Raw genomic sequence first — 24,446 nt, 5'->3', positions numbered from 1 at the left:
TGAACATTAATATATCGACACTGAGATTTTGTCCAAAGGCAATGACTCATTTTGCCCAACTAAGCATTATTTAATATTCTGCAGATAAACAATCTAATCTTAAACGTCCAGCAAATTACTCTAAAAGATGTTAGAAAGATATTAAATGTACATGACAATGATTGTATCTACTTGATTCCACTATGAATCGTTATTTATGAAGCATTAAGCATAGGCCACTTTGTCATGTGAGAAACAGGAAAAATAAAGATGCCGACCTTTCCATGAAGGTTGCCGGATTGTTCCTGGTGATCTCCATCCAGGAGGTAAGGAACGACTTGCTCATATTGTTGCAGCTGCTTTAGATGGTCCTGTTGCCTAGGCGATGACAATTTACTGGACAAAATATTGCCTGTAAGTACATCATTATTATTAAAGATGAGGAAATGGACCATGCTCCCATATGTACTATAATGTGGCAAACTTGTTCAGATACATTTATGTGTCATAAGGGGAAAATATAAAGGTATACTTTGCAGCAGTAGCTACAGAATATTAAGTGCTGCTACAACAAAGATTTGGCAAGCAAAAAAACAATGTCTTGGCTTTCCCCATTGCATCCCTGAATAAAGCTAAACCTGGTTCAACAGGATTATGCTTAGGATAAGGGGAACTGTCCTGTTTGACTAAACAGACTAGGCAGCTTTGCCCCAGAGCTTAGAAGAGAAATGGCATCATTGAAACACAGAAATCTGTAACAGGGATTGGTAGGGATGATGTTTCCCCTGATAGACTGTCTGGAACTAGGAGACCCCAGCTCAGAAATAAAGGTCAGTACTACAGAAGTGAGACAAGGAACTACCTATCCACTTGGGCTTTGAACTGTAGGATTAGCAGCCCCTGAAAGCTGCAGGGGTTCAGTCACTTAAAAACAGAGATTGATTAAAGTTTGGAGAGTGGGGAATAGGGGGATATTGGGTCTGTCTAGGTAAGTGACGCTGTGGTAAAAGATCAGCCATGATTTTACTGAATCTCACAGCAAATACAAGGGTCTGAAAAGTCTTCTCCTGCTTCAGATTTATATTCTGTTCCTGAACACTCGAGCTCAGGGCATTGAACAACTATACATGCAATTGTCTTTCTAGTTGCTTTAAGCAATATTGCAAGTGGTTTTTTTCTTGATATGATTAATAGATGTCTTTATTTATTCATTTTATGGCTCTGGTCCTCGTTGATTATGCTGGCATTCATTGCTATACCTTGAATTAGCCCTTAGAAGGTGGCAGTGATCTATGCACTTGGACCATGCAATCTTCCTGGTAAAGCTTCTCCCACAGTCCAGGCTTTAGGACAACAACTTATTTCCAAATCAGGGTGGTGTGCAACCTGGAAGGGAGACTGTAATCGGAACTGTTCTAGTGCCCTTGAAACCTCTGTGGTAGATGTCAAGGTTTGGAAGGTGCTGAACTTACATAGACAAGACACCGGGTTGGAAAAAATCATCGTGGACATTACCCACCCAGAAAACTGGCTTTTCTGAATGCTCCCTTCTGAAAAGTACTATAGGTCTATTAAAACAAAAGCTTTGCACGATCTTAAAAGTTTCTTCCCCCAGGCTGTTAATCTGATCAACCATTCTAGTTAGCCTCCCCACCCCTTCTATTACCACAGTCACTACAAGGTGCAGTAAACACTTTAAACCGCCATTTATAATGCTATGTACATTGTAAGTACATGCTGGTATTTATATATTTATGTATACAGTATGTTATTCCATATCTGTACTTCTAACAATATGTTTATATAATCCTTTACTCTGTATAATCATTGATTGTTGTTTTTTTGCATGTAGCACCAACCCACCACAGCAATTTCCTAATACATGTAAATATACATGGGAAATAATGCTGATCCGTGATTTTATTTTTTAATGAAACACTCTTTATTGTCACAGGGAATGAATGTTTAGAGTGTGAGTGTGGTACTAGTGGGCGCTTTGTCCTGGATAGTTTCAAATATTGTCGAGGGGATATGATATTGTATCTTACTCCAAGGCAGATTCCTTGTAAATGGAGGAACGGCACTGGAGTTTCAAGAGGAGCACTATTGGCCACAAGATTCTCAGCCTCCAACCTATTTTTCATGCCTTGATACTTATGTGGCTGATCTGATTGATTCCTGGTCAAGGTATTGTTGGTGGGGAACTCGAATGTGGTAATACCACTGGATAGCAAGGATAGGTGGTGATAGGACCCTCTTGTTGGGAATGGTCAATGTCAATATAAGTCCCATATGATTGCTGTCTAAATCCTGCTGCAGGCTGGCAACCATCGCTTTATTTAACAAGGAGTTGTGAATGGAACTGAACGTTGTGAAATCATCTGCCATCATCCCCATTTCCCACCTTACAATGGAAGGAAGATCGTGAATGCAGCAGCTACAGCTACTTGAGTGTAAGGTACTCCTCGGATTCTTGAGCTGGGATGATTGACCTACAATCACAAACATCTTCCTTTGCACAAGGTTTGAATCCAACCTGTGGGGTACTTTCCTCTGATTCACAGTTACTTCAGTTTTACCAAAGTTCTTTGTTGTTTCAACAACATTACCATTAGGTTCTTGAACAAACCTGAAAAATTCCTAAACTACCTCGGACTATATTTCTTTTCTTCTCTCTCAATTTGTACAAACATTATTGTGTTTATTTTAGTTCATTTGTTGAGTAAGTTATGTTAATTTAAGTCTATATTAATTTATGTTCTCATGTTTGTAATGTTTTGTGCTGCTCCAAAAAGCTAACTTTCATGGTGTTTATATCCCAAGTATATCTACCTTTAACAAAAATCTTAAACTTGAAACTTGAGCATGTATAACTGACCAAGCGCTGTGAACGTCTGTCACTCTCACCTCAATTTGCAACGGACAAAAGCCATAAATCCTGCACCAAGTGGCTTCATTGCTCGTTACATCCCAAGTGAAATATTCTACCAATTAATTATAGATGACTTTTTAAAAAAAAAATACTGCAGATGATGAAAATCTAAAATTAAAATAAAATGCTGGAAATGCTCAGCAGGCGAGGCTGCATCTGTGGGAAGAAAAACAGAGTTGAGATCAAAGACCCTTCAGCAGAATTGACAATGAGACCTCAAGCTAAAACTTTTTCACTTCCCTCAGATTTGGCCTGATCGGCTGAGTATTTCCAGCATTTTTGTTTTTATGTGCAGGAGATGGTTTGCAATGTAGAGATGCGCTATACAGAGGCTCTGCAAAGTGGCACAGAACGAGGCAGAATATGAAGGGAGGATCATCATTCTCCAGCACTTTTACCTGCATCATTGTGAGACAACTTTTAGTTTCAAGTTTAATTATCATTCAACCATCGATGAATATAGCCAAATGAGATAGCTTTCCTCCGGGGCCAAAATGTAAAAGGTATTACCAACAGCTCACAGCACACTGCACATAGCACATATGGTTATGGTTTCAGAAAAACATAGTCACAAACAGAAATATAATAATAACATAGCCCATGTCCCTGACTTGACCCGGTCCAGCTTGTACTTCCACCAATCAAACACTGGAGGGCAGCACCCACAGGAAGGGGCAATTTCCACGCCCCTCCCCCAACCCAGTATGAAATCCAGCAGTACGCTGCTGGCTCCAGCATCCCCTTCACCCGCAACAGGTGACTCCAGAACATGAGGGGCTTGTCCACACAACAAAGGTCCTCAGCCGTCAGTCTCGCCAATAACCCAGAGAACTGGACTTGCAGTATTACCACTGTCATGAGTAAGCCAACAGCATTTGGTATTCCCAGTTAGCCTCCTATCCAAGTATTAACCAGGGCTGAGCCTGCTTAGCCTCCGAAACTGGACAAGATTGGGCATTTTCCGGCTAGTTTGGCTGTAGATATCGGCCCCATTACTGAGGAAGAAGATCATGTTCTCAATCTAAGTCCAGAAACATAATCCATCATATTTATGTCGAATGCCCTGAAACCACCTTTTGCTTGACATATTTAATTAATTATGTAGAGTTCATACCATAGAAAAAAGTCTGGGATAAAAAGCTTAGAAATGCTTTCAAAGGGAAAGAATGCTTTTAAAGGGAAATTAAAGCATATGAGCAAAAACAGATACCCTGAAAGGCAAAACGATGAGGTACCTGAAATGGAAAGAGACTCACATGGACTATAAACAACAAAATACATTTGAAAGGCATGTTTCTCGTCCAAGTACAAAAAAACTATGGAACTTTTGGAAAGGGTTAGCTGGTCTTTCATTTTACTGCCCTTTCTAGGTCTTGTTGCAAACCATTAACTGCCGGGTTTCCTATTTTGTATTTGTGTCAAAACTTCAAAAATAATTAATTGACCGGAAAAAGCTAAGGGACAATTTGAGTCAGGAAATGTGTTACCCAAGTGCAAGCTATTTTGTTTTCTTTTGTTTTGGTATTACATTGGGAACAGATAATCTGTCCAACTAGCAGAAGACATACAATTTAGGAAGATCCATAAATCAGAAAAAGGAAAATACAGCATTCAAAAACATAGTGGCTAACATTTTTGCAGGTAGTTTGACATAATAATCAATATTAGTCATGAGTTAGTTAGTGGGATTCTTCCCTCGAGGTCAAATAATTGTTTATCCAGGTCCTACTCCAGAAATTTGAGTACTAAAGTAATACTGTGGGAGTACAGCAACTGTTTAATTTTTTCCAATGCATTACTTAGCTGATACCTTGACTGATGGGTGATAATAAATGTTCACAAGCTAAGCAGAGAAATTCTCCTGGTGTTTTGGTCAACACTTATTATTTAATCAATATCAATAAATTGGCTTTGGACTAATTTAGATAGGACCTAAGATGTGGTGATGCAACATGCAATAAATTCACACCAGTTGCTTCCAAAGTCCATTTGCATGATTTCAACACAAAGTCAACATTGTCCATTGGAGATCCATTAGCAACCACATCTACTCCAACTTGTATATCATTCTTAATGCAGCAAAGGAGCTCAAGGTCATGAAACGGAGATCAGTCAGAATGTTATCGTCTTGAAGGGGTTAAAAAGAAACTAACAGGCAACTAATAGAGAAATATAAGATGACTACAATACATAAAAACAAGAATGGTGAGGATGAGAAACAGCTTCTCTCCCAGGCCATTAGGCTTCCGAACTCCCAGCCACATTGTAATCAAAGTGCCACTGATTAATCTGTTCCATACCTTACAATATTTAATCTTAATGCACTTTAGTTTGTTATTTTATCCTTACCTTCATATTGTGTGTTCACCCTGGTTCGAAGAAGTGTCTCGTTTCTATATACATTATTTGGTTATATACAGCATATAAATGTATGTAGTTAAATGGAAATAACCCTCATTTGATTTGGCTTGACAAAATTAATACTGAGGAACTGCTTAACCGTGAACCAAACCAGCATGAGTGTGATAAATGAATGGGACTTTGTTAGAGCTAAGATAAAGACAGAGAATTTAGAATGAAGTGAAATTTACAGAGAATAGGTGAAAGTATTTAAGTGGTCATGAGTAGATAATGACTGTGAACTTCATCTCTGTTTTTTTCTGGGATGTTATTGAATCTGGATTGGGTACAATAAGGCATCCAAAGCATACCAGAACATTTTGGCCAAGTGTAGTGTTCCACTGCAGCACTTGTGCCATGCAAGGTACCCATTTCTCTCATCCTAATGGTCAGTTACTCACACCTGCAGATCCAATCAAAGCCAATCGCACATTTTGTACCAATGTTTAATCAGCCTGCAGTTTCTCTCAGAAAGAAGTGCGCTATAGGGACAGGATTAAAGTCAGGGAAGTAGAGGAGTAAGTAATTAATACATGCAGATTGTTTAGAGGTACAACTAAAATGTGAGAAGGATGATTATCACCTTCTATTGATTCAGGACCAATACACAATCTTAGTATTAGTCACTAAGATAATTGCAGGCTGTCTCTATTCACTTATCAGTTAGATGCTACTGCCAACAACTGGATGCCATCTTTACCTGTAGGTGAGTGTTAGACAACACCCTGCAATACCTGGAGGGTGACACAGCTTTTGGTTGAATATTTAGAGGCATGAATGCAGTCTATGAATGTGAATTATACTTTTAGTCTTAATCGTATGAAATATTGTTGGCAGATGTCTAATGAGATGATGGGTTGACCATAAGATATTGAGTAACCCTAAAGGAACAGGATATCTGAAATAAAAACAGAAAATGCTGAAGACATTCAGCTGCTCCAGCAGTACCCCTAGCAAGGCAGCTAATATTTCATGATGACTCTTCATTAATAGCTTCTGTTCTGATTTTTCCTTATGTTAGATGATTTCAAGTTAGACCAAATCTTTTTAAACATTGTAAAGCATGAATTAGGTGGTGGCATGGAGATGTCTCTACCAAAGGAGGTGTAAGGCACTCCTGCCTTCCGCTAGACTTCAGGTCACCCTTGGGCGAGGTGTAGCACCTGCTTAGCCCCCCCGACCAGGGTCACTTGAAACCATGGAAGCAGGCAGTGGATGGTCGTATGAGCAGCTAGCGCGTATCACAAATCCTGGTTATGTGACCTCTGGGGCCCAGCAGACAATCACTGGAAAGTATTGATAATGGCTGCGGTCACCTGTCTTGTAAAAACACTGCCCAGAAGAAGGCAATGGCAAATTTTTCTACAGAAGTGGTTTGCCAAGAACTATCATCATCATGGGGACCATGATCGGCCACCACATACGACACAGCACAATCTGGTGATGATGACGGCTGAATACACTGCACTTTATCTCTACAATCAAATTCCAACACCAGTTCATGGAATGTAAGAAAAAACCTGCATTTAGATAGCACCTTTTTCAACATTTTTGCTCTACCAGCTCTAATGAGATTGGATAGCTATAATTTAATTCCATTATCAAGAAGCAATTAGCTTACATTGACAATCTGAGTCAGAAGGAATTGATAGCAGTTGATTTAGAAATTTGCAAGTATTATACTGAGGATATTTAAGTACTGTCATAAAATCCCTCCCATGCTGTATCTAAACTAGAATAATTACAAGTTTACATCGTGTGGGAGTGCAAAACATTTTATTTCCCATTCCCCATAAACTTTACTAGTTTGAATGTAAAAATAAAATAAAAAGTTTGATCTGATAATCAGATTACCAATTTCTAGTTTGGCAAAGTGGTGCGACCTATAAGTAATTGCAGGGTCACTCTCGACGCAGACTCACCACCCACATTACCTGCATGCCTGCATTTTCTTTATCTGGATGTGAGCTCACCAAAACCCCCATCACCATAATTCATCCCCCATGGGCATCAGCAATGCAGAGTAAGCTTTAAGCGATAAGACCTAGCACCACTTCGATGCCCTGACTACCTGTGACACTCACCTGAGAGATATATTTTTTAAATATTCAGATTTTAAATATTTTACAAAAATGTTTAAATCACTTTGAAAGCTAAACCATAAAGTTAATTAAAAGTACATTAAAAACAATAAACTTTTTAAACATTACAATAAAATAATTTACCTCTAAGTCACATGGTTAACAAACCCAGTCAATTGAATGGGGCCATGCCTGCTATGCTAGCTCTCTACAGGGCAATGCTGAGGGCCTTATGCAAAGACTGTCCCTTCAGCAAGTTATTACTCTGCCAATGGACTCAACAAAGGAGTCAGCATGTGATCTTCAGAGTGTTTCAGAACTCCCTTGCTATCAGTCAGCAAGCTTCAGCCCAATGTGACTGCGTACACACGGAGAAATCTGTAAATCTCTTCTGAGTATGTTTAATTTAATCAGATAGGATTTGTAAATAAGCATTGTGTCCTTACTTTAGACTACATGATGGCCTCTGCTGGAGAGCTATCAGCTACTGCATTTAAAAGGAATAGCATTTAAATGTTTGTTTATTTATTGATTGAGATACAGTGCAGAGTAGGCTACTCGGGGCCCTTTGCCTGACTCTCCACCAGTTTAATCCCAGCCTAATTACTGGACAATTTACAATGACAAATTAACCTACCAACTGGTATGTCTTTGAACTGTGAGAGGAAACCAGAGAAGTCCCAGGAAACCCCAGGAAATGCAGTCATGGGGAGAGCATACAAACTCCTTACAGGCAGCAGTGGGTATTGAACCCTTGTCGCTGGTACTGTAGAGCATTCTGCTAACCACTATGCCACTAAGCTTTAGTCATTGTCTGATGCTCAATTCACATCACTTCATTACAATTTATTTAAATCAAATAAAAACAAGTTACATTTAAAGCAATTTCAATACTTCTGCACATTATTGTCAGATATTAGTTAATAAGACCAAAATTTACAGGGTACTTATCTTTATTAAACAAAGCAATTTCTAATAAAATAGTAAAGGAATTAGACATTAAGTAATCTACTGAGATAAATAAAATAACTGTTCACTTGACATTTTAATTGCAGCAATTGATTTTCCAAAAAATAGGAAAGGACCTTTTCAAACCATTGTTACACATGAAGAGTTTAAATAACTCCTAATGGGTTGACCAGGTAGAACCACACAAAGTTATAGCCTGATCTCAATTTAGAATAGATTAAATTGATCTATATGATGATCAATAATGCCCCAAAATTTAATTTCCTCTTTGCTGGAATATGAACCAAACTCAATGAAATTAACAATACAAGAAAGTTGCTTACTGATGAGAATATAGTAAAGTTATTACTTGCTTTCTACAGAAAGTATGACACTCCAATATCATTACACTTCACAAAGGTAAGAATGAATAGTTGATTATGATTATGCTACAGTTATTAACTGCCATCTTTCAAACAACCATCTCATACGATGGACTCTAATTCAATTACTTTATAATACAGTGAAGATTTATATTGCAATCACACTTCCTACAAATATATGTTTCATTCCTTGCCTTTCATTCCCTGTTTATCTTAAATTTGTGTCAGCTGTATTATTTTTGTCAACAAGTGGAAAAATTCTATTATTTATTTCCATTTTAATAATCTATTCCATTAGCTTTCAGAATTTTGTCAAAAACAATTTAAGCTTCTTTTTATGGCTACAATTCTACATTCTGATAAGATCCCAGTGAATTTATCCCATTCATTTAATTGTATGCACTCACAAAAATGAAAACACTCAAACCAGACACAACATACTGACCAAAGCCTTGGAATATATATTTCTTTTATATATACCCAACATTAAATCCTTTCACTTGTGTTCTTCTTCTCCGGACAAAAAAAAACTAGAATTCTGTACTTTTTTAAGATACTTTTTATAACCTACTATTTTTAATGATATGTTTATCTGCTCATCTGTTACCCCACAACCTTTAAATCCTACAATTTGGAATGTTTTTCTTTTCCTGATCTTCTGAAAGCTACAGCTTCAAAATTTTTTCCCACAGTGTGCTGCATTCGAAATCCATTGCCCTCTCTAAGCCATTTATAGCCTTCAGCAGCCCTTCACTACCCTCTATACAATTTACCCTACCATCCACAAATACTACCCTCTATACAATTTACCCTACTATCCACAAATACTACCCTCTATACAATTTACCCTACTGTCCACAAATACTACCCTCTATACAATTTAACCTACTGTCCACAAATACTACCCTCTATACAATTTACCCTACTGTCCACAAATACTACCCTCTTCACAATTTACCCTACTATCCACAAATACTACCCTCTTCACAATTTACCCTACTATCCACAAATACTACCCTCTTCACAATTTACCCTACTGTCCACAAATACTACCCTCTATACAATTTACCCTACTGTCCACAAATACTACCCTCTATACAATTTACCCTACCATCCACAAATACTACCCTCTATACAATTTACCCTACTGTCCACAAATACTACCCTCTTCACAATTTACCCTACTATCCACAAATACTACCCTCTTCACAATTTACCCTACTGTCCACAAATACTACCCTCTATACAATTTACCCTACTGTCCACAAATACTACCCTCTTCACAATTTACCCTACTATCCACAAATACTACCCTCTATACAATTTACCCTACTGTCCACAAATACTACCCTCTATACAATTTACCTTACTCTCCACAAATAATAAACATTCCCTCATTTCCAACATCACAGGTTGGTTATTTAAGAATAATATGGGTCTTTTATTTTTTTATGCACAGAGGTATGTCAAACCAAAGTTATGCTAAGCATAATAAATCACTTGGTTGGGCCTCAGCTGGAGTTCTGTGTCCAGGATGATAATGCCTTGGAGAGAGCCTGGAAGGGACATACCACAATTATACTAGAAGTGAGGAGCTCACATGATATGAAGACACCAAACAAGATTGAGGGGTACATTTAATTGAGCTATTCAAAATTATTAAGTGCTTTGAAAGACTAAATAAGATGAAATTGTTTCCAGGGTTGGAAAGATTGATAGCCAAATGACAGAGTTTTAAGATAATTTGCCAAAAAAGCAAAGAGAAGATAAGGCTTGTTTTTATGCAGAATTACTAAATCCATAATGCACATATTTAAAAGCTGGAGATAAACCTATTCCAAGTCACTTATGCTAATATATCATGAGCAGTCAATTGTATCTTGCCCACATTATACTAACTATTTATCATTAAGATTGAATTCAATTGCAAACACACTGGTAATGTTCAGACACATCTACCAGTTTTTAAATGGAAGCTCTGCACCATTAACAATACTTCCCGTACTCTTTTTTTTCATTCTATAGCGAAATGCATATTCTTACACCTTGTCTATGAGGATATTACTAGTACTCAGTATTAGTGCTTAAAAACAAATTAAAATAAAGTTCAAAAGAGAAGAGCTTCTATTAACTGAAAGAAGAGGCACTAGTCATTCAAATAATTTATCCAAAGTTATATTTCAGACACTGGTGAATTACTTAGCACAATGTCCTGAAACTTCAATTCCGAAATGTTCTTTCATAATGTATCATCCTACGAGGGGGCATTAATGTGCTATCAGAGTATTGTGCTTGAGAGGTTATTGTTGGTCAAGTCCAAACTTCAGAGTAAATTAATTATCCAAGTACATATATGTCACTATATACAACCCTGAGATTGCTTTTTGCTGGTGTACGGAGCATATAAAAGAAACACAACAGAATAATAAATAAATAAACAATAAATATCAACAACATGAGACTAAGAGTCGTTGAAAGTAAATCGACAGTTTCTGGGAACAATTCAGTGATGAGGTAAGTGAAGTTGAGTGAAGTTATGCCCTCTGGTTCAAGAGCCTGATAGCTGACAGGTAATAACTTTTCCTGAGGCTCCTGAACCTTCTTCCTGATGACAGCAGCGAGAAGAGAGCATGACTTGGATTGTGCGGGTCCTTGATGATGGATGCTGCTTTCCCTGCGACATCGCTCCATATAGATGTGCTCAGTGGTGGGGAGGGCTTTAACCGTGATGGACTGGACCATATCCACTATTTTTTGTAGGATTTCCCATTCAAGGGCATTGGTGTTTCCATACCAGGCCGTGATACAGACAGTCAATATACTCTCCACCATAAATCTATAGAAGTTTGTCAAAGTTTTAAATGTCATGCTGAATCTTCGCAAACTTCTAAGGAAGTAGAGGCACTGGCATTTGTCCCTCGTAATTCCACTATATGCTGGACCCAGAAGGGATTCTCTGAAATGATAACACTGAGGAATTTAAAGTCTCTGACCCTCTCCATCTATGATTCCCCCAGTGAGAACTGGCTGATGGTCCTTTGGTTTCCTCCTCCCGAAGTCAATGGTCTCGCTGACATTGAGTGAGAGGTTGTTGTTGCAGTGGCACCACAGCCAGATTTTCAATATCTCTCCCATATGCTGATTTGTCACCACCTTTGATATGGCCAACAAAAATGGTTTCATCAGCAAACTTAAATACAGCAATGGAGTTGTGCTTAGCCTCACAGTCGTAAGTAGAGAGTGAGTAGAGCAGGGGGCTAAGCACACAGCCTTGTCTCGCACCTGTGCGGATGGAGATTGTAGAGGAGATGCTTTTGTCATTCCGAACTGACTGGGGTCTGCAAGTGAGAAAATCAAGGATCCAGTTGCACAAGGAAGTAGAGGCCAAGGTTTTGAAGCTTATTGATTAGTTTCGAGAAAATAGAAGGAAGAATAAAGTGTACATTAGGGTATGTGTGTGTGTGGGAATGGGCGAAGGGATTTAGAATGTAAGTCTATCGTCTGATCCACACTCCGGAGCAGAAGGTGGTGGTAATGCACCATTAAGCTGGGTGCCAACCGTCGTAAAACAAGAAGGAGAAGAAGAAGAAAAAGAAGATTAGTTTTGAGAGGATGATGGTATTGAATTTGTAGCTGTAGTCACTGAAGGGAATGGTGATGTTTACATCTTTGCTGACCAGATGCTATAAGGTTGAGTGAAGAGTTAATGAAATGCCATCTGCTGTGGAATAACAAACTGTGCTGCTCAACTTCGGCAGTCTGAGGTATCCACTGGCTTCAAGCAGGCTTCCATTCGATCCTTACCTAAGAAGAGCATGGTAACCTGCCTCAATGAATAGCGTCAAGTACCATTGACATCCACTGTGATGAAGTGCCTTGAGAGGTTGGTGATGAAACATATCAACTCCTGCCTGTGAACTGACTTAGATCTGCTCTAATTTGTTTACCATTGTGACAGATCAACAGCAGATGTCATTTCATTGGCTCTTCACTCAACCCTATATGTGCAACTATACTTCACAATACAGTAAGGAGTTGTGGTGAACTACATATACCTGTCTGGACTGCTCCTGTGGCTCCTCCCACAGACCCCTGCTGACTGCTCCTGTGGCTCCTCCCACAGACCCCTGCTGACTGCTCCTGTGGCTCCTCCCACAGACCCCCTGCTGACTGCTCCTGTGGCTCCTCCCACAGACCCCCCCCTGCTGACTGCTCCTGTGGCTCCTCCCACAGACCCCTGCTGACTGCTCCTGTGGCTCCTCCCACAGACCCCCTGCTGACTGCTCCTGTGGCTCCTCCCACAGACCCTGCTGACAGCTCCTGTGACTCCTCCCACAGACCCCCCCCTGCTGACTGCTCCTGTGGCTCCTCCCACAGACCCCCTGCTGACTGCTCCTGTGGCTCCTCCCACAGACCCTGCTGACTGCTCCTGTGGCTCCTCCCACAGACCCCCGCTGACTGCTCCTGTGGCTCCTCCCACAGACCCCTGCTGACTGCTCCTGTGGCTCCTCCCACAGACCCCCTGCTGACTGCTCCTGTGGCTCCTCCCACAGACCCCCTGCTGACTGCTCCTGTGACTCCTCCCACAGACCCCCCCCTGCTGACTGCTCCTGTGGCTCCTCCCACAGACCCCCTGCTGACTGCTCCTGTGGCTCCTCCCACAGACCCCCGCTGACTGCTCCTGTGGCTCCTCCCACAGACCCCCTGCTGACTGCTCCTGTGGCTCCTCCCACAGACCCCTGCTGACTGCTCCTGTGGCTCTTCCCACAGACCCCTGTATAAAGGCGATTTAGGCCTGAGCCCGGCCTCATTCTCCAGGATGTAGTGTTGTTCATTCTTCCAGTCAATAAAAGCCGATATCTAGCTTCTTATGTCTCAGAGTGAGTTATTGATGGTGCATCAGGAGTAGGCCCTTCTGGCCCTTCAAACCATGTTCTTGCAGTCAGACATCAAAGTACCACAGCGTTTATCATGAAACACAAATCCCCACTTCTTGCCTTCTCCAAATCAGCAGTTCAGTCCATCCTGCGTGTTGAGAAGCCTTCATGTCTTACTCACACATCCGGCATGTCCAGAGCGAGCCATGCCTCTGTGAAGCCCAGAACATAGCAATCTTGTTCTCAATCTTGTTCTCCAGTGACTACATTCGATAACAAGATGCTGGATAGAGGGAATTTTATTCTCTTTCATCTCAGTCAGGCTCAGAGTCCACCCTCTTCCCTCACTTCTGGCCAAGGCATTGTAAAAGTGCCATACCTGCATGCTTGAGAGTCATGTCTGCTGAGTCTTTCTGAAGATCATAAAGTTGCTACTTCATTAAGATGGTTCAAATATATGTTTATTAAATGTAAATTACAAGCTACAGATTTCAGTAGGAATAGTTCAAACGAAGTATATTTAGAAGTTTTTTAAGCAGCCTGCAACACGTTGCCGTAGTTCACAGGTGCCATCTTGGATACCTTCACTCCCATTCCTGTGCCTGAGCTGCTCTACTTGTGGCAGTCCATGTCACGAGTTTCCTCACCACATGATCTTTCGAACTCATCATGGCAGATCTTTCTTACATCTCCCAACAGGCCGCCCTCTCACTGCATATCATAAGACTGGGTTATGCGACCACTGGCGCCGGGTAGACAGGCTCTTGAAGAGGATTAATAATGGCTGGGGTCACATATCTTGTAAAGACACTGCCTAGAGAAAAGCAGTAACAAGCCACTTCATTATCAAAAATTGCCAAGGACAATCATGGTCATGGATAGACCATGATGTCCCACAGCGCAACACATGATGATGATGATGATGGTGACGCTCACTAAGAAATGATTTGATCTACCTTGAGTAACAGCTGCCTTGTTGGTTCTTGTGATTTGCTGTGATTGCTAGCTTACCAAAATGCAGGCAGCCGTTGACTGCAATCGCTTGCTCATAAGGGCTTCCTTTAAGAATCCATCAACAAGAAAGTTTTCCATTCCTTCAATATGTTGCTTGTTGTGGATTATGGTAATTAATTCCTAGTGGTGAATGCTCTTTTTTTTTCTGGGAACCACACATGATTCCATTGACCTCAGGGAATCCAGTCTGCCAGACATTTTTAGGTTTAGCAGCCAGCACTGCCTGGAGCAAAGAATCCTGGGGGACAGGAGGCTCTCTCAACTTCCATGGTTGCCTTCTCCGATCACCGTTGCCATGGAAGCTGCCACTGGCCTCTTCAAAATGGGATTTTGTTGCCGGCATCTGTCTGGGGGCACATTGCTGTACTTGCTACAAGATGCAGGGGACTAATCGCTGCATATTATATGCTGCACCATCATGCAAACCTGAAACAGCTGCCAGTGTCAAGGGGAGAGCAGCAAGCAGATTTGGAGCCTGAGGGCCAAAGAGCAAAGCCTAAAGATCAGCAGAAAAAAAGAAGAGCAAGAGGAGGAATGCAGCTGCTGGGCAATATCCCTGATCAGCATCTCAAGCAGGGGTTACCAACCTGGGGTCCACGGACCCCTTGGTTAATGGTAGGAGTCAATGGCATAAAAAAAGTTAGGAACCCCTGATCTAGAGCCTCATGTCCTAGCTAAGAGCAGGATGCAAGGAAGAATGATGATCAATATGTCAAGTGACCATTTTTACATGTCAATCGAGACATCAGCAAGTATGCCAATAATCCAACTCTGCTTCTCTCTCCATTGAGGCAACGCTATTATGGCTTGGGGGGCGTTCCAGAGTTCAGAGTTCATTTCCGGTGCCATTCTGTAAGGAGCTTCTTTATGCCCTCCCCATGGAGTGCATGGGATTTTTTTTCCCTGGGTCCTCCAGTTTCCTCCCACAGTCCAAAGACATACAGAGTAGGTTAATTTGTCATTGTGAATTGCCCCATGATTAGATTAGAGTTAATCGGGTTTGTCAGGGATTGCTGGGGGGAGCATGGGGCAAAGGGCCAGAAGGGCCAACTCCACATGGTATCATTAAATAAATCAATAAATAAATAGATAGATAGATAGATAAATCAATAAATAAATAGATAGATAGATATTTTTTCACATCCTGCATCGATTACAACAGAGCGAATTAATCCCTACTCCAATCACTTAAATACCATGCTATAAAATCTCTGTTTTCCTGAGTGGTATCTTGCGTCTAGATAAACTATATTCCCCTGAGGATCTACTATCTGTAGGTGGGAGACCTGAAGTGCAAACAGCCCAGTGTATCTTGAGTGAACAAGAAACTTCATTCTGCACTGCACCTTCGTGTGGGGATTCTCACCATCTGACTGAGGTCCCATCAGCTTATGGGCTTTATCATGCCGGATGAATTTACAGAGAAACCCAGCTTTTGTTTTAGTTAACAAAAATAATTCAGTCCATTTTCTAATAAAGAATCCATTCACTGGTGACAATAATTCCTCTCCATTTGTCTGGTTTCTAGATTTCAGAACAGAACTGCTAACTCAAGGTAAACCCCATACCTAAGGATGGTTTGTCACCCCCCTGTTTCTTCTTAGGCAAACCCTCGAGAATGAGGGTGACTTCTTTCCACTTCAGTTTTGTGGGTTTGGAGCCAACGTGGGAACTGAAGAACTTCCCATGAATGGAGGAAGAGTTGCCAGATATTGCGAAAATTGGTGTCTGTGTTGTGACAGAGCAGGTCTACCACAAGTAATTCCTTCCTCCCCGTACCCCAAGTAGCCCAGTAATCCTCATTTTCTCTGCCAGGCAGTGCTGACGTTATGCTTATCTGGTGCACATGCTCGGCTAACGTGCAGCCTGGACACTTTTGCTTGTATTTGCACATACCAGGACAATATGACAATGTCATTACGATCGTAACGTGGTTAATGTATCTGTGGACATTTGCAATTGTGAAGGAGGATGTGAAATCCTGCGTTTTGCTTCTTTTGCGTAATTGGTTCATGGTAACAACTCTTCCCCTCCCCATCCCCCATTCCAAAGAATGGACTTTTGCTTTTTTCCTAGAGTAAGGAGATCCTTATTTAAAGGTTAATTTAGTCTAAGTGGGGAAGCAGTAGAGATGGTGGCTTAAGATAAGGTGTATTACTTCAGTCTGAATTTTTGAACCTGTACTCCTAAAGGTCTGATGGTATATATCAGCATTTTCTCTTGCCATTTTTGTTATTTTGCTATTTTTTTCCACTGTAAATATTGTTGCACTCTTTCTAAAAGTTTTTTTTACCTCTGGCACACCATAAACACCTTTGCACTGAATGTTTATTACAGCTGATTATGTCTGATTTTTTTTAAAAGCTCACAGCTTCATAAGAGCATGTGACTCTCACCAAAACCCAGAGTGTGGATTCCACTGTCTCTGTGTGCTGCTCACATGAGGCCTCATGACTCACAACACCACAAACACTCCTTCTCCACCTTGAGCAATTCCTCAAATCATTTCCGTTGACTACCTGACAATCAGTTCCCACAACAGAGCTTAGAAGAGAGTGTCTATTCTGCAAAATCTGCTTTCCTTCCTAAATAGCCCTCCATTTTTCTTTCATTCATGTGCACATCTAAGAGTTTCTTAAACAACAGAAGTCTTAGGCATATATATATGCCTAGGACTTTTGCAGTACTGTATATTATATCTTTCCAGTTACCAAATAACACTTAATACTACTGAGCTAATACAAAGCTAAGTACTCTTATCTCTGTTTCCCAACCACCTTCCTACTTTAACCAACATACAGTATTACAGATATTGATGTTAGCCTGAGCAATGGCACTTAGGTTTGTTCACTAGCCAACCAATTTACTGTTAGAGACAGTTTCAGTGAAGACCAGCATGAGGCAAGTCTGAGTCATTGCCCTAACATTTTTTCTCAAACTTCTCAAGACAAAGCTGCACTCCACTTCCAACAAGCTCCCCATGGGAGGGGAGTTAATTATCAGAATTAATGGGAAGATGGTCAACCAATGGTCACCTCATTTAGAATCAAGGTCACCCAGCCGCTGCTGTTGAACTGCACCGTGCAAGCTCCAAGTCATTCTCAATTCGACCAGCAAAGACCACCATTAGCTAGCAAATTAACCCATTGAAACTCTTCTGGGCAGGGGGAAAGAGGCATTAAATGGAAGTTGCAGAACCAGTCAAGGAAAATACCTAAGTTATAGCTCACAGAGCACAGAGAAAAGTATCACAATGGAAAGAAGGTTCGCAGAAGTAGGAATAGAAAATGAGAGATCGAGAGCTGGTTCAGTTTCAAGAATCTTGACTTCCAGAGTTGAACATCAATGTCGATATCACAAGTACCCAATCACAGCCAGCAATTAATATGGTCTGCGACAGAATGTGTGTCATAGTATGAATGGCAAATGCCACTTAAATGCTTACAGCACAAAAGAACATCCAAATTCAAACCCATCTAAGACTCATTCCAATGCTATAATCTTTGTCACAACCATATCACCTTGATAGAGATAGTTATTTAGTAAAATCTCACAAATTTCATCAGATCTCTAAACATTTTTTGAAAAAGGTTCAACATTTGAAGAAATAGGAACAGAATGTTTAAGTGAGACAACAGATAAGTTGGAAATGAAATATTCTTTTACAATGGGAAAAAATACCAATTCAAATTAATTGCGAAAAATTGATATTCTCACAAAGAATAATTAAAATTACTTGTATCTAAATCCAACCACCAGTACTTTAGAGATTTATATAAAATACTTATCTTGTGTGTGTTAGACAAAATATTTATTTATCAGGCTGATGTTCCTACCTTCAATATATTGGCTTCTATACCACTTCATTACTTATGTATTCAGTTGTGATGCAAAGCAACTTAAGATTTGCTTTGCGCCTAATGTTTTGTTCTCTTTCAAAAATCACTGCCTTATGTCTTATTAAAATCTCATCTATATAAAAACAGTCCGTTGTATACAATGCCAGAAGAAAATAGATCAATAACATTTGACTTATGATGTCATGAAACCAGCTGTACACGAATACTCTGGTTACAAGTTTCTACTCCTATCTAAACAGCTCAAGGGTATTATACAAAATGTTATATCTTTTACCGGAAATGTACTGGATGTTTTAAACATGTTTTTTAAAACAAATAATAACTTCAACTATTGCATTTTGGCATGTCTTGTGGCAAAAGACCAATTTTATTTTATTAACATATGTAATTTTCTTAAAAACCTCTAAAAGGCTTAAAATACACTAGACATAAATCTGTGCACACTTGCATCTAAGTATTTATCATATTTGCAGAACAAACAGAAATGTAGTTATTTTTCTCCTCAACACATTAATTGCAAGGGGATCAAACCAACAGTAACATAAAACAGTTGGAAACCCTTCACAATCTGATAAATGAAAATCAAAATTGGCTGCATAATCCTGTCACAAAACAAAGAACTGATGTTTTGTTTTAGAAACTGAAACAACTTTTTGCACGTGTTATTAAGAAAGCAACAGCACGGCCACTTATGCTTAAGTGGCAAGTGCTTTGTTTCTGAAAACAATGTGGTTATATTAAAATTGCTGATCTTAAACTTTACAAATCCACAGCAGTCAGGAAACTGGTTTTATCGATATTCTGATACACACAAAGGAACCTTTCAAATGAAGACAGCCATTCTAGAGCCACTCTTGGAATGAAAGGAACACATAGTTTGTGTTCTAGTGACAGTGCCACTGAAATCCTCCCCAGGGTCGTGAATCTATGACTGTAGGGAACTGAGTAACAGAAAGCAGAGGCTAATTTGCTGCAGTTCAATGCAATTCCAAAACCCAGCAGCATAAGTGATGGGTTTCAAAGTCTTTGTTTAAGCCTAACCTTAAAAATTCAAACAAAATCTTCTAATCAGACTCCTGAAAGGATGAAATATTTTCATAGAGTTGTACAGCACAGAAACTGGTCTTTTGGCTCATCTACACTCATCCTATTTGTCTACATTAGCTCTGTATCCTTCTGTCTCTATACCATGTCTATTTAAGTGCCTAATCTAAATGTCTTTTAAATATAATGAGTGTATCTGACTCCAAATCATCCTCTGGCAGCATCTTCCAGATAACAACCATTTTCTGTGTAAAAAAATTACCATCAAATTCTCTTTAAAACTCCTTCCTCTCATCTTGAACCTATGCTGTCTTGTTTCTGATCCTGCAACCAAGGGAAGATTTTGACTGTTTATTCTATCTCCACCTGCTATAATTCTATATACAAGTGTTAGGTCAGTATTAAGCCTGTTTTATTGCAGGGTAAACAAACCCAGCCTGTTCAATCTCTCCTCTTAACTAAAGTCCCCCAAGCCCATCAACATCCCAGTGAATTTCCTCTGTCCTCTTTCCAGCACCACATCCTTCCGATAGGGTAGTAAACAGAAATGCACCAAGTGTGTTCTAACCAATGCTTTTTAAACACCAAAGATAGAACAGCACAATAGAGCTCAGGGACACACCCTTCTGCCCATGATATCTGCACCAAACGTGAACCTCTTTTGCCTACACAAGATCCACATCTCTCCATTCTCTGTTCATCTAAACACCACACTTACACCTGCTTTTACCACTACCCCTGTCAATCCTTTCTGGGCACTGACCAGTGTCTGTGTAAAAAGAACGTACATTTTTACTGTGTCATTCACTATCTGTGCTGCTACCTTCAGAAATTTATGGTCTTAAACCACATGCTCCCTCTGTTCATCAACAGTGCCACCATTTACTGGATGTGTCAATGCTCCCGATGTGGCCTCCTCTACATTGGTGAGACCCAATGTAAATTGGTGGACTGCTTTGTCGAGCACCATCTGCCACAAGAGGGGCTTCCCAGTAGCCAAACATTTTAATTCCCATTCCCGTTCCAATGTGATGATCCATGGCCACCTCTTGTGCCAAGATCAGGCCACCCTCAGGAGAGAAGGAGCAACACCTTATATTCCATCTGGGTACCTTCCAACCTTATGGTACGAATATTGATTTCTCCTTCTGGTGATCAAAATTCCCGCCCCCATTCCCCACTCTGACCTTGCAGATCTCACTTGCTTATCACTTCCCCTGGGATCCCTTCTCCTTCCCTTTCTCCTGTGGTCCACTCTCCTCTCCTATCAGATTCTTTCTTCTCTGGCTCTTGACCTTTCCCTCCCACCTGGCTTCACCTATCACCTTCTTGCTAGCCTCTTTCCCCTCCTCCCACCTTTTTATTCAGGTATCTTTCCCCTTTCTCCTCAGTGCTGAAGAAAGGTCTCGGCCTGAAATGCCAACTGTTTACTCTTTTCCATAGATGCTGCCTGACCTGCTGAGTTCTTCCAGCATTTTGAGTGTGTGTCGCTTTGGATTTCCAGCATTTGCATATTTTCTGCTGGTACTGTAGTATCCTACCACTATAATGCAGCCTCTTGCATTTGTTACAATTAATTTTCATCTGGCAATTATCTGTCCAGCTTTCCATCTGATCTATATCCTGCTGTAGCCTTAGACATCCTCCCTCACTTTCCACAGTCATCACTTGTACAGTGTCAAGATAACCGAGCACTTCAGATACAAGGGATGGAACAGAAATCTAGTCTTTAGAGAAAGACAGGAACAGTGGAAGGCAGCACTTCAGAAATTAGTCTCCAGTGTTGATTTTACAATTGCTTGGATTGTACACACCCCAAATGTTTGAACAAGACACACTCCAAGGGGACGAGCTAACAATACAGCTGCATTCTGATTCCCATGAGTTTTCAGAACATGGGCCAATAAGCAAATGCAAGATGCCTTTGGATGCTGAACAAACCAAGGATGGAGTTTGCCAGAGTGGCTATCAACAACCCATCACAGCCGTAAAAATACAAGCAATATCTCTGGTACAAGAAAAACACCTTTTTGACTGGTGTTCTTTTTCTCCCTTTTTGGACTTGTGTGATACAACTTTGGCTGCATTTTGATTTTTTTTTTGGCCCTTTTCCAAAAATCATTGAATAATGGCAACCTGGCCACAATGTACAGTAATCTGGCCTAAATACATAATGGGCAAAGCTAAGGCAGAGACCATGATTCAGTTTTAAGTACCAACTTAACATTTACCTACCCATCAGCAAAAGACCTTTTCTTAATGATGAAACCAAGTTAATGGCCCAAGTGAAATATCTTTTTGTTGTAGCTTACGACATTGGTAACTTCTGCACATATGAAAACAAGTGGGAAATGCAGAAGGATTGCATTAATCTACTCAGATGCCTCTGATACCCCTTCATATTTTTCTTCTTTGCTTATGTAATTGAATCCTGACTCCTGATAGGTTTTAATATTTCATACAGCCATGCTCTACACTCAGAAACATCAATTTCATGATGTCATGCTACATTTTGGAAACTGTTATGAGAAAAGCAGGATGGAGATTGGTGTGAAAGAAATTATAGTTGTGGATAACCTTTAGCATAAAGAAAACTTGATGCATTTCTTAAATAGAACCAGACTGCATAGACAGAACAAATAAATAATTAAATAAATATTCCCGTTGCTTAATTTTGCCGGGCTCTCCTCACATATTACGCGCTGAATTTTTCCAGTTAATTCCAGGTTAACAAAAATAAAATCAGTCTCATCCCTGCCAGTGAAAAAGTTTACAGGAGCCAGAAATTATTTGAGCACAGCTGTGTGAGTTCCTCTCTCTTAACGTGAATTTAGTTTTTCTGTCTCATGGATGACCAACTTTATACAAGGAGCTTTACATCAGTAAAGGACAAAGAAAAAAACGACTGAAATATTACTTCCAGTAAAGTCTAACATGTTGAGAAACTTTCAGAGGGTATAAAAGTTTATAATTTTACTCTTGACATGTTCACCCTTGAATGCAACTTTCAAGAAAATGTGTATCTTTCTTCTTCAGTTTCATACATCAATGAAATCAGCAATTAACTGTGAACAAAATAGAGTGGGTCAGTTGATGTAATGAAGAGAGTCAGTATTAGATGCCTTTAAAATGGCATAGCTGCTCTCGGTAGACTCACTTTGGCCTGACAGTGCAGTGAAATTCCAAGAATCCACGATCCTGGTATCCCCCCACCCCCCCCCCCCCCCCCAAAACTCAACAGTACTCTGCTTCCATTCACTGGGGTCTTGGGTCCTAAATTCCTTTTGAGCTCACTGGGCTGTAATTCCCACTCTCCCTTTAACCCTTTCAGACACTCCCTTTAGAGTCAAAGAACGTTATAGTGCAGAAACAGGCCCTTCGGTCCATCTACTCCATGCCAGCCTGGTTTTCTGCCAAGTCCCAGCTATCCACACTCGGACCATAGTTCCTTATACCCCTCACACTGATGTACTCATTCAAGCTTCTCTTGAATGTTGCCAATCAACCCATGTCTACCACTGCTGCTGGCAGCTCATTCCACACTCACATCTCCCTCCGAGTGAAGAAGATCTCCCACAGTTTCCCCCTAAGTATTTCACTTTTCACTGTAAGCCTATGACATCTAGTTCTTGTCTCAGCAATCCTCAGGGTAAAGAGTATTAACCCTATCTACACCCTCATAATTGTTGTCTACCTCTATAAGATCGCTCCTTATTCTCCCATGCTGCAGAGAATAAAGTCCTAACCTATTCAATCTATCCCTGTAACTCAGGTCCTTATGTCCTGGCAAGATTCCTGTAAATTTTCTCTAAACTCTTTCAAGTTTATCGATATCTTTCCTGTGGATAGGTGACCAGAAACTACACATAGTATTCCAAATTCATCTTATTCAATGTCTTATAGAACTTGAACATATTATTACAATTCCTGTACTCAGCACTCTGATTTATGAAGGCCAATGTGCCAAAAGCCCTCTTTACGCCCGTATCTACCTGTGATGCCACTTTCAATGAATTACAGATCTGTATTCCCGGATTACTTTGTTCCACTGCATGGAACAGTGCTGTACTATTCCCTGTTTGTACAGTCAAAGGGTAACACCTCCACGCATTAAATTCCATTTGCTATTCTACAGCCCATTTCTCCAGTTGGTCCTGATCATGCTGAAAGCTTGCATAGCCTTCCTCACTGTCAAAAATGCCTTCAGTCTTAATGTAAATAAACAAATATGCTGATCCACATTATCATGTAGATCATTAAAGCAGATGATAAACAACAACAAACCCAGCACTAAGGAGATGTTGGATTGGGTGTAGTCAGAGGGACAATCAGAGTGCCGCAGTTCCCAAGGAGATGTTGGATTGCATAGCGAGAGAGAGGTTTTAAAAGAAGCAAGCGGCCATAGTCAGGACATTCTCTGTGCCGCAGTTCCTGAGAAGATCTTGGATTGTGCATAATTAGGCACTTGGAAAGAGCCAGTAAAAAAGTTAGGTTTAAGCAGAGCAGGCATTGTGGGAGCAGCTACTGTGTGAGTGGGCCAGTGTTAGAGTGTGAATTCAGGCTTTAGCTCATAGAGGTTTCGGCAAGGAGAGGCAGGGGGCTATAAGTAATTGTTTTTCATTTCATTTTTCTTTCTCATTGCACAGTTAGAGCATTGGAGACAAGATCATGGAATTCTCCCTTTGTGGTATACGCGAAGGCAGAGGGACCTCCTGTGCCCCTCACGGCTATACCTGCCAGAAGTATGTCCAGCTGCAGCTTCTTTCAGACCGTGCTGGAGATGAATGAATTTTCGATCATTCAGGAGGCTGAGTGTTGATCGACAGGACATATAGAGAGGTAGTTACACCCAAGGTGCAGGACACAGGTGACTGTCAGGAGGGGTAAAGGGGAAATAGGAAGATCATACAGTTTAACTCGTGGTTAAG

General features: G+C 40.4%; 1 protein-coding gene across 3 annotated transcripts in view; it reads right to left on the bottom strand.

Moving 5' to 3' along the window:
* The window catches only part of LOC140715423 (disintegrin and metalloproteinase domain-containing protein 12-like), a 373,939-nt gene that overhangs the window by 299,795 nt on the left and 49,698 nt on the right, over positions 1 to 24,446 (bottom strand). For 2 of the 3 annotated variants that reach the window (XM_073027589.1, XM_073027590.1), the window contains exon 2: positions 258 to 391. The exons of the other annotated variant lie outside the window; for it this stretch is intronic. In XM_073027589.1, coding sequence (XP_072883690.1) covers positions 258 to 391 — 134 coding nt within the window. The remainder of the gene's footprint in view (positions 1 to 257; positions 392 to 24,446) is intronic. 3 annotated transcript variants of the gene reach the window in all.

Source organism: Hemitrygon akajei, chromosome 23 (assembly GCF_048418815.1).
Source record: "Hemitrygon akajei chromosome 23, sHemAka1.3, whole genome shotgun sequence".
In the NCBI taxonomy this organism is placed as follows: domain Eukaryota; kingdom Metazoa; phylum Chordata; class Chondrichthyes; order Myliobatiformes; family Dasyatidae; genus Hemitrygon; species Hemitrygon akajei.
The sequence above is the reverse complement of the archived record's forward strand: the minus strand, read 5'-3'. Positions and strand labels throughout refer to the sequence as shown.